The 11,434-nt window shown below is 47.0% G+C and overlaps 1 protein-coding gene across 4 annotated transcripts in view; it reads left to right on the top strand.

Annotated features, from left to right (window-relative positions):
- The first annotated feature begins 265 nt into the window (after positions 1-265).
- Positions 266-11,434, top strand: part of ACSS3 (acyl-CoA synthetase short chain family member 3) — a 124,861-nt gene continuing 113,692 nt past the window's right edge. For 3 of the 4 annotated variants that reach the window (XM_075124318.1, XM_075124317.1, XM_075124319.1), the window contains exon 1: positions 266-740. In XM_075124318.1, coding sequence (XP_074980419.1) covers positions 463-740 — 278 coding nt within the window. In that variant the 5' untranslated portion in view covers positions 266-462. The remainder of the gene's footprint in view (positions 741-11,434) is intronic. The other variant, XM_048835687.2, reaches the window with a different exon arrangement.

Below are 11,434 nucleotides of genomic sequence, written 5' to 3'. Positions count from 1 at the left end.
GTCAAATGCCTTCAGGTGCTATGGGTAAGGGCGTCTTAAGAGGAGCTGTGCCAACAGTTAGCACCCCGGCTGCGCGGATACAAATGTGTAGCCGCGTAGGGCTCTATTACCACTGCCGTATAAGCAGGAAAGTCTGTTTTGCCTGGCCCACACCCCGAGCTGCGCGGCGCAGGGACCGTGGCCGAAATCGGGGCGGTCAAGCTTGTGCAATCGAACTCCCCTGGCCCCCAGCCATCAACAAGGGCGGCCAAGCGGCAGGCGCAAAGCCCGGGCTGGACTCGGCACTTTAGCGCCTGCAGACCTGTTGCCCGGGAAGCGCTCCGCAGCAGAGAGCGGCGCCTGCAGCAGGCAGGGGATCCAGCTCGGCTTTTTCGAGCGGCTTCCACGTGGCCCTTCAGTCGGGCTAGAGGGAGCCGCTCCCCAGCCGCACGGGACGGGACCGGTCAGCTGAGCGGCACCACCATGGACCTCCAGCGCAGGGCGATACGGCTCCTCGCCTGCAGCCGGGTCTGGGGCAAGGGCTGGCTGAGCGGGGCAGCCCCGCGCGGCGCAGCGAGCGCTCCCGCCGCCCGGCGCTGCTTCTGCGCCGGCCAGGCCCCCCCCGAGGGCGCGTACGAGCAAGCGTTCAGGGCTGCCGTGGCGGAGCCCGAGAAGTTGTGGGGAGAAGCCGCCGGGCGCATCCAGTGGCACAAGCCCTGGGTGAAAATCGTGGACAGGAGCAACCCGCTGGTCGCCTCCTGGTGAGCGACACCCCGCCTCCGGGGGCGCCCTCGGAGCAGTGGGTGACAGGGCGGCGGTCGAGCAGAGAAGGGCTAGAGACAGCGGGAGGAAGCCCAGTGTCCCTCCCAGCCTGCAGCGGGGGGCTGGAGGGACGCAAGAGAGGGTCGGGTGTGTGGAGAGGAGGAGGAGCAGGGAATGTCCCAAACCTTTCATGGGGATTGAGTGTGGGAGAAGCAGTGTCTCTAGCCTATAGTAAGGGACAGGGGTTGACTTGTGTGTGGTGGTGGGGAGGAGAAGAGAATGCCTCTAATGCATAAGGCGGGTCAGGTGTGTTGGAGGGAGAACATGCCCTCAGCCTTTAATAGGGTCACTGGTGCACATCTTCTTTGAGTTCTGGTGTTCACTGGTGTTCTTCTTTCCTGGATCTTCACCAGGAGCATGCCTGGTATACCTGCCATAACAAATGTCTCTGTTTTGACTAGAGGATATGGACCCTTTTAAGTGGGAAAATGGGCACGTTTCATCAGTATTAAAATATGGATAAGGAAGCCGAATCGATGTGTGTTCTGTTGGCTGTTTCTGTAGCATCACAGCAAAAGTAGATCACAGTGTAAAGAATAAATGTTTGCTATACAGTTTATGGCAGAGGATGTATATAACATGAGATTACAGGTAAAACATCGCACCGTTCACTGAGAGAGTGCATGCTACTTACACTAAACTAAAATCCAATTACTGCAAGAGATTTTAGATACATTAAAATCTTGTTACATTTATTTATTATTATTATATGTTCTAAAAGAGAATACATTAGTCTGCTAAATTGATATGCAGTTTGTGAAAAGTTTGTACTCTGGAAAGAAGACCTATTTTATTATGGTGACTTTTGACCAAAAGTTTTATATTTTGGCCATAGATTAATGCAGCAACATAATTGATATCAGTCAGTTAAAGTAAATTGCAAGATAATTTGTTATATTCAATGCCTTTCTAAAGATGGCTTCACTATTGAACATCCTTTTTTTGGTACTGTGGGGGCAGGATATTAGAACAAGCATTTCCATTGCTTTCCCCTAGAAAAACTGAGTACAATATACATCAAAAAACCACTGGAGCAGTGTCCCAGCTGTGTGTTTAGTAAGTCTATGCCCAATGTCTTTTTTTGGCTTTCATAAGGGAACTTCAATTAAACTCACTGTTTAGAGACTTTAGTTTAAAAATTATGATCAAGCATGTGATCTGTCAGAGTTCTAAATCATTTCCACTAATTTAGCTGTAATACAATAATTTGTCGTGACAATATAAGCATTATTTGTTCTGCATCTCTCCACTGTAATAAAATAACTAAGGAGGATGTTAAACAAAAGATTCCCAGAAAAGATTCCCGCGCTCTGGGAGGCGCGGCTGTGCGCTCATGCAGGGCAGCGCATCTGGCTCCAGCCGGGCGGCACGGCTCCAGACATGCTGCTCTGAGCGGCATGGTAAGGGGGCTGGAGCCGGAGGGCTGGATATGGGGCAAGGGGTCCCGGGGGGCAATCAGGGGACAGTTGGATAGGGCAGAGGTTCGGGAGGGGGGGCAGGTTGATGGGGTTAGGGCAGTCAGGGAACAGGGGGGTGGTGGATGGGGGTGAGATATTCTGAGGGGGGCAGTCAGTGGGATGGGTCAGATAGGGGGCGGGGGCCAGGCTGTTTGGGGGGCACAGCCTTCCCTACCCAGTCCTCCCTACAGTTTCGCACCCCAATGTGGCCCTCGAGCCAAAAAGTTTGCCCACCCCGTTCTACTTGCTCTTTTTTAACACTGGCATGACATTAGTATTCTTTCAGTCTTCTGAAACTTCCCCCGTATTCCAAGATTTATTAAAAATTAATATCAGTGTATGACAGATCTCCTTAGCTATCTGTTTTAGGACTCTTAGGTGTAAGTTATCCAGGCCTGCTTATTTAAAAACATTTATCCCTAGTAGATTGTTTACATGAGGTAGCTTTGAAGATGTTTATGGGGCACTCTTCCATGAGGGGTAGCATGGGAGAAAGCAGAGAAGTGCTTGTTTGAAAATTTAACAAGTAAGCAATGGAGGCTGGTGCCATTGGTAGATCAAAAGCAGGAGTCAACATTTCAGTAGTGATGATAGGGAGATGATAGGCAGTGAAAGGCCTTTGAAAGTGAAGACAAGTAGCTTGTATTTGATCTGATAAAGAAGTGGGGGGGGGGGAGGGGGACAATGGAGGGCTACAAAGAGGAATAATGTGATCAAAGCAATGGATCTGTGCAGCAGCATTCTGAATGGATAAGAGTGTGGCAAGATTGTATTTGTCTTATAAGGTAAACAAAAGATGTTGCAATAATCGACATGCGAAATGGCAGGAGTTTTAGCTTTGTGGATGGATATTATGCAGAGAGAATTTGGCAAAACTTAGACAGACATAGCCTGTGTCAGGGTTCCTTCCCCACTCTGAACTCTAGGGTACAGATGTCGGGACCCACATGAAAGACCCCCTAACCTTATTCTTACCAGCTTAGGTTAAAACTTCCCCAAGGTACAAACTTTGCCTTGTCATTGAACAGTATGCTGCCCCCACCAAGCGTTTTAAACAAAGAACAGGGAAAGAGACCATGTGGAGACGTCTTCCCCCACCAAATATCCCCCCCCAAGCCGTACACACCTCTTTTTCTGGGGAGGCTTGAGAATAATATCCTAACCAATTGGTTACAAAATCATCAAAGACCCAAACCCCTGGATCTTGGAACCATGGAAAAATCCGTCAGGTTCTTAAAAGAAGGATGTTATTAAAAGAGAGAGGGGTAAAAATCATCTCTGTAAAATCAGGATGGAAAATACAGGGTGTTCAGATTCAAAACACAGAGGATCCCCCTCTGGGCAAAACCTTAAAGTTACAGAAAACAGGAATAAACCTCCCTCTTAACACAGGGAAAATTCACATAAAACAAAAGATAAACGAATCTGCCTTGCCTGGATTATCTATATTGGTTGCAATATTGGAGACTTGGATTAGGATGGGTTGGAGAAGATGGATTTCTGATTGGCCTCTCTCAGTCCCCAGAGAGAACAATCACGTAAACAAAGAGCACAAAACAAAAGCCTTCCTTCCCCCAAGATTTGAAAGTATCCTGTCCCCTTATTGGTTCTTTGGGTCACGTGCCAGCCAGGTTAGCTGAGCTTCTTAACCCTTTTCAGGTAACAGATGTTGCCTCTGGCCAGGAGGGATTTTATAGTACGGTATACAGAAAGGTGGGTACCCTTCCCTTTATATTTATGACAGCCTGGATGCAAGGATCTAGAGAAAGGGCTGAGTCAAAGGTGATGCTCAGGTTATGGGTCAGAGTGTCAGATCTGGTAAGATGGTGGGGTTGTCCACCATGATCAAGAGCAGAGGTAGAAGGGAACTGTTAGGGGGCTTATTCCTTCACCCACTTACTTCCCTGGTCCTTCTCGTATGAACAGAGAGCAACAATACCCGAAGTCCAAAGGTGCAAACAATTCGATGTTTATTGGGGTGAACTTCCAGCAAGCATGATTCCAGTTTCCTTCCTTAGTATCCTCCTTCCCAGCTCTGACACCACAGAGCCTTACACCTGTGTCCCTGTTCCCATTCCTACCCTTAGCCAAACATGATTCCAATTTTCTTACCCCCATTCCCTGTTCCCATCTCCCTCCCACCCACCCACACCCACTCACTTCCTCACTGACTACAGATTATATAGTAAAACTTGAGTTCTGCTTAATTATACCTTAACCAATCATTTTCCTGAAATTTAACTAACCAATCCTAACATATTGTAACATGATTATGTAACCAATTATATCCCACCACCTTAATTAGTTTACACCCAGCAAAATTAATTATACAGCAGACAGGAACAATCACAGAACCAGACAGAGATAATACAGACAAACAATAGCAAAGTGGGAACTATAATGACAAGACAATACAGAATTGAGGATTTCACATCCCAGCTATTGATAAGTGAGTTCTTGCCAGACAGGATGCTATCAAACGAAGTTTCCTTTTACATTTTCTAGGCACTTCCCTTTCTCTGGAGGTGATAGGAATACAATCCTGTCCTGATAGTGCCTAACAGCCCAATAGCACCTTATTTCAATGTGACTAGTTTGGGATGTGACTGTTCGCTTCCCAGCTCATGGCTGCCTCTGCTGCTTAGCCAAAGGCCTTAGCCTAAGAACAGGGCCTCAGACTGTCACAGTAAGAGAAGGCCCTTACACCAGCAGATAGTGATTTTGATTCTTTCTTTTATACCTCTATAATTAGCCAAGTGATAAGAATACACCTAAATTCTTAGAGTATAAGCCTTTACAGACAGGCCTGAATATCTATATCCTAACAGGAACTCTTTGGGGGAGTGACTAATACAGATAGGACCACACTTCTTGAAGAACCTCCAGTTACATGTAAGTAACCTCCTCTTCCTAAAAGATACTAGAATTGCAGAATATTTCTGAGATAGGCTACTGGTAAACAATTTTTTTTTTTAAACTTACTTGCAGCAACCATTAACTTTCTTGCTGATGCAGTGAAAGGCAGTCATTAGTGCTGTATCCTGGGGGGCAGCAGTTTTAGGAAGAAATCACTTGAGACAGAGTCCTGAGAGCCATGAAAGCAGCCATTTATTTTCACACACTGAACTAACCAAACCAGCCAAAATTGGCTGGGCTATCCCCTAATAATGTAACTGAGTTGCCATAGCAACAACAAGATACACAACATATTCCTCCCCCCTTAATAAGAACATTCCCTAAATAAAACAAACACTAAACTAGAGAAGGAGGGTAGACTGCCTCCATTCCCGGCTAAACCCTGGGGATTATTTTGCCCCATAACCGTGGGTTCGCCCTAGCTAAAGATCCAGCCATTGAGGAGGTCTTCTGTCTCTAGGTGGATTATGGCGAACTTTGGGTGGTGTTGCACCTGAAAGTACCTTGGGCGCAGGCCTAACAATGGGCTCAGGGTTCGTAGCGTGAACGGGTGAGGAGGTGGTATCAGCTTGTTCCGGGGAAGGGGTTATCTCAGCTGCTGGCAGTAATGGAGGAGAACAGTCAGGAACAGGTGATTCTTGATTCGGTGTCTTGCCAGAAGAGGTGAAGTCAGACAAATTGACTGAAGATGTGTCCTGAGGACTGGCATGAACTGGCAACAGCTGATCTACGTGTCGCCACCAAGTGAGATTCTCTGCAAAAAAACAGGTCCTGTTCGTGCGATGATTGTGGCAGTGACCCATTTAGCTCCAGAAGTATAATTCCGAGCCAAAACTAGCTGTCCCGAGCTAAAGGTTCGGTCTTTTGCTCTGGATGCACGTCTGCTGACTTGATATTGCTGCTGACATTGCACAATTTGTCTGGGTTCAGAAGGTTTCAGCAGATCAAAGCAAGTGCGCAGCTGTCGTCCCATCATTGGAAAGGCTGGGGATGCCTTGGTCGTAGCATGAGGTGTGTTTCTGTAGGAAAGTAAGAAGGTGTCCAGATGCTTTTGAATGGAGTGTTGTCCCCTTGCTGATTTCAAAACTTGTTTCATTGTCTGCACAAATCTTTCAGCTAATCCATTGGTGGATGGATGATATGGTGCTGAAGTGATGTGTTGTATCCCATTTGCCTTCATAAAATTTTGAAACTCCTGAGAGATTAACTGCGGTCTGTTGTCGCTCGCAAGTTGTTCTGGCAGACCGAAACAACTAAAGAGTTCCTGTAGTTTTTTAGATAGTACTCTCTGCAGTAGTGGACTGCATTATAGAGACTTCTGGCCATTTAGAATGGGCATCTACCACCACCAAGAACATGCTCCCTTCAAGGGGGCCAGCGAAGTCAACGTGAATACATTGCCATGTGTTTTAATCATAGAATATCAGGGTTGGAAGGGACCCCAGAAGGTCATCTAGTCCAACCCCCTGCTCAAAGCAGGACCAATTCCCAGTTAAATCATCCCAGCCAGGGCTTTGTCAAGCCTGACCTTAAAAACCTCTAAGGAAGGAGATTCTACCACCTCCCTAGGTAACGCATTCCAGTGTTTCACTACCCTCTTAGTGAAAAAGTTTTTCCTAATATCCAATCTAAACCTCCCCCACTGCAACTTGAGACCATTACTCCTCGTTCTGTCATCTGCTACCATTGAGAACAGTCTAGAGCCATCCTCTTTGGAACCCCCTTTCAGATAGTTGAAAGCAGCTATCAAATCCCCCCTCATTCTTCTCTTCCACAGACTAAACAATCCCAGCTCCCTCAGCCTCTCCTCATAACTCATGTGTTCCAGTCCCCTAATCATTTTTGTTGCCCTTCGCTGGACTCTCTCCAATTTATCCACATCCTTCTTGAAGTGTGGGGCCCAAAACTGGACACAGTACTCCAGATGAGGCCTCACCAATGTCGAATAGAGGGGAACGATCACGTCCCTCGATCTGCTCGCTATGCCCCTACCTATACATCCCAAAATGCCATTGGCCTTCTTGGCAACAAGGGCACACTGCTGACTCATATCCAGCTTCTCGTCCACTGTCACCCCTAGGTCCTTTTCCGCAGAACTGCTGCCTAGCCATTCGGTCCCTAGTCTGTAGCTGTGCATTGGGTTCTTCCGTCCTAAGTGCAGGACCCTGCACTTATCCTTATTGAACCTCATCAGATTTCTTTTGGCCCAATCTTCCAATTTGTCTAGGTCTTTCTGTATCCTATCCCTCCCCTCCAGCGTATCTACCACTCCTCCCAGTTTAGTATCATCCGCAAATTTGCTGAGAGTGCAATCCACACCATCCTCCAGATCATTTATGAAGATATTGAACAAAACCGGCCCCAGGACCGACCCTTGGGGTACTCCACTTGATACCGGCTGCCAACTAGATATGGAGCCATTGATCACTACCCGTTGAGCCCGACAATCTAGCCAGCTTTCTACCCACCTTGTAGTGCATTCATCCAGCCCATACTTCCTTAACTTGCTGACAAGAATACTGTGGGAGACCGTGTCAAAAGCTTTGCTAAAGTCAAGAAACAATACATCCACTGCTTTCCCTTCATCCACAGAACCAGTAATCTCATCATAAAAGGCGATTAGATTAGTCAGGCATGACCTTCCCTTGGTGAATCCATGCTGGCTGTTCCTGATCACTTTCCTCTCATGCAAGTGCTTCAGGATTGATTCTTTGAGGACCTGCTCCATGATTTTTCCAGGGACTGAAGTGAGGCTGACTGGCCTGTAGTTCCCAGGATCCTCCTTCTTCCCTTTTTTAAAGATTGGCACTACATTAGCCTTTTTCCAGTCATCCGGGACTTCCCCGGTTCGCCACGAGTTTTCAAAGATAATGGCCAATGGCTCTGCAATCACAGCCGCCAATTCCTTCAGCACTCTCGGATGCAACTCGTCTGGCCCCATGGACTTGTGCACGTCCAGCTTTTCTAAATAGTCCCTAACCACCTCTATCTCCACAGAGGGCTGGCCATCTCTTCCCCATTTTGTGATGCCCAGCGTAGCAGTCTGGGAGCTTTCAGGCCAGTCCCATGGGTGTAGGGGCACCCACTGGGGTGCATTCCTGACATGACATACAAGCTCTTGCCTTCTTTTCAATAGCACTGTCCAATCCAGGCCATGAAAAATAGCTTCGCGCAATTTCCTTCATGCGCACTATTCCACAGTGACCAGAATGTAGCTGTTCTAACATCTGTGATCTCAGTGGTGGTGGGATAATGACGTCTCCCCCACAACAAACAATCAGATTGGATTGATAACTCCGTCCTCCTGGACATGTAGGTAACCAGGTCGGGTGAGACTGGAGAGGTTCGTCGAGATTTTTTGCATCACCAGGTCCATAACTTGGGACAATACTGGGTCAATGCGAGTTGTCTTCTTTATCTGAATAGCAGTGATGGGTGTATTCTCTGTGTTCAAATTAGAAGATTTCCTTTTGGGAAGTATCTTGATGTTTGACTGGCAAAGGCAACCTTGCGAGACCATCTGCATTGCCATGCAGAATGGATTTCTGATATCTGATTTCATATGTGTGCGCTGAAAGTAACAATGCCCAACGTTGCATACAATTAGCAGTTAATAGGGGAATACCTGTGTATGGTCCAAAAATTGACGTCAGAGGTTGATGGTCTGTAAGAAGAGTAAACTTCCACCCAAACAGGTACTGATGAAACTTCCGAATTCCAAAAACGATTCCCAATGCCTCACGTTCGATTTGGGCATAGTTTCTGCTTTGCTTAGAGTGCCTGAAGCAAAAGCAATAGGTCTCTCTTCTCCCGAAGGCATAATGTGTGACACAACTGCTCCCACTCGCATCGCAGGTCAACTGTAGGGGTAAGGATGGATCAAAGTGCGTTAGAACTTCAGAATTTAGCCGTGCATCCTTAGTTTTGTTAAATGCAACATTACAGGCTTCAGAACACTTCCAGGTCTTGTTCTGCCCAAGAAGTTCGTGAAGTGGTTTTAGCAGTGTGGCTAACTGAGATGAACTTTCCATAATAGTTCAGTAGTCCTAGAAATGAGCGCAGGTGGCTAACATTTCGAGGTGGAGGAGCCTCCACAATAGCCTTAACTTTTTTTCAGGGGCCTTATGAAGACCCACAGCATCAATGATGTGTCCCAAATATTCAACAGAGGGCTGGAAGAATTCACACTTGTCTTTGCGGACTCGTAGGCCATACTCTTCCAGTCTTTGTAGGGTAGCCTCTAAATTCTTTAAGTTATTCTCTTCAATCCTTCCAGTGACCAGGATGTCGTCCAGATAGCACTGAATTCCTGGCAAGCCACACAAAATCTGGTCCATAGCCCTCTGGAACAGGGCCGGAGCAGATGTCCTTCCAAAGGATAGGCGACAGTATCGATAAAGCCCCTTATGAGTCACAATGGTTAACAACTCTTGGGACTTTTCATGGATGTGCATCTGTAAATACGCTTGACTCAGATCAATCTTACTGAACTTTTGTCCCCCAGCCAGGCCCACGAAGAGGTCATCGATGCGGGGAAGTGGGTATTGTTCTGCATACAACACCATGTTGACAGTGACTTTAAAATCACCCCAAATCCGGAGGGAGCCATCTTTCTTTCCTGCTGGAACGATAGGAGTGGCCCATGGGCTATGGGTAACTGGTATTAGGACTCCATTGGTGACCAGACGCTCCAGGTCTGCTTCAACTTTTGGGCTGATGGCATATGGCACAGTTCGGGCTTTCAGATATTTTGGTTGACTGTCAGGTTTAATGTTCAATGTCAGTGATTCCCTTCATACTTCCCACATCCTCTCCAAAAACAGCAGCATGTTTCCTTAGTATAGCGGTCAGACTGGTTTCTTCTTTAGTCATTCAGTGCACTTCTGCGCAGTTCAGCTGAATCTTCCCAAGCCAAGACCTATCCATTAAGGCTGGGTAATTACCTCTCACCACGAACAGTGGCAATTTAGCAGCCTGTCCATTGAGCTCCACTTTAACATCAGTAGTGCCCAACATGGGCACAGCTTCTCCTGTGTACGTCTTCAGAACAGGTTTTGTTGTCTTAAGTGGAAGATGCTGTAGCTTTTCTTTATACACAGTCTCTGAGACCAGCGAGATGGCTGCACCGGTGTCCAGTTCCACGCGTATAGGTTTGCCATCCACCAACGGGGTTACCCAGTATTCATGTGAGCCCACGGCCAAAGACAAAAAGTCCAGTGGCACTTCTTCTTGCGATGAGGTGTCACCTTGGTCATCCTGAGCCTGCTCTAGGGCAGGCTCCCCATTTTAGTCGGCCAGACCACAGGTCTCTCTTTCTTTTGTTTACAGGCACACTCAATGTGTCTGTTTTTGCCACAGTGTCAACACACCAGGTCCTTACACCAGCATTCTGATGCCTGGTGACCCGGCTTACCACAACTGTAATATTCCTGACTCTGCACAGTTTTGTGGGTAGGTTCTTGTGACACTTTATGCTCCCTAGGGGATGCACTGATGTATTGGGCCTCCTTTGTAGCCGGTTCCATGGAGACTGCAATATCAACAGCTTTCTGTAACGTAAGCTGAGCCTCTGTCAATAGGTGCTTCCATATAGCTTCACTGTACAGGCCGCACGCTAACCTGTCACGCAGGGCATCATTTAGTATCTCCTTAAATTCAGTGTTCTCGTAGCCTTTTTAAAATTGCCACAAATTGTACAACTGTTTCATCTTCTTTTTGGTCTCTTTTGTGGAACCTATATGTTTCAGCAATTACGAGTGTTTTTTGGGAAAAGTGGGACCCCAGGATTTCCACAATGTCACTGTAAGATTTGGTCTCGGGCTTAACAGGGTGTAGTAAGCTGCGTAGCAGGGAGTAGGTTTTAGCCCCCACAACACTTAAGAATATTGGCACCTTCTTCTCGTCTGTAATGTCATTTGCAATAACAAAAAGCTCAAAACGCTCAGTATACACATGCCATTGCACTATATTCTCCTCAAAAGATTCCAGTGGCCCTGTAAGTGTAGCCATGGTTTTAGTTTCAGGTTTTACAGTCAGTGCAAACAAACCAGTTCTCACCCCCTTCCAAAAGCTAAAAGGTTTTGGTAGGTTTTTTCTTTTTCTTTTACCTTGACTTCTACTTCCTTCTGTTGCTGGGGCACCACAGGGATCCCATCCTCGTCGCCACTTTGTTGCATCCTTGGGGGCAGCAGTTTTAGAAAGAAAATCACTTGAGACACAGAGAGCTGTGAGCCATGAAAGCAGCCATTTATTTTCACACA

The sequence above is a fragment of the Caretta caretta genome, chromosome 1, assembly GCF_965140235.1.
Source record: "Caretta caretta isolate rCarCar2 chromosome 1, rCarCar1.hap1, whole genome shotgun sequence".
NCBI lineage: Eukaryota > Metazoa > Chordata > Testudines > Cheloniidae > Caretta > Caretta caretta.
The sequence above is the reverse complement of the archived record's forward strand: the minus strand, read 5'-3'. Positions and strand labels throughout refer to the sequence as shown.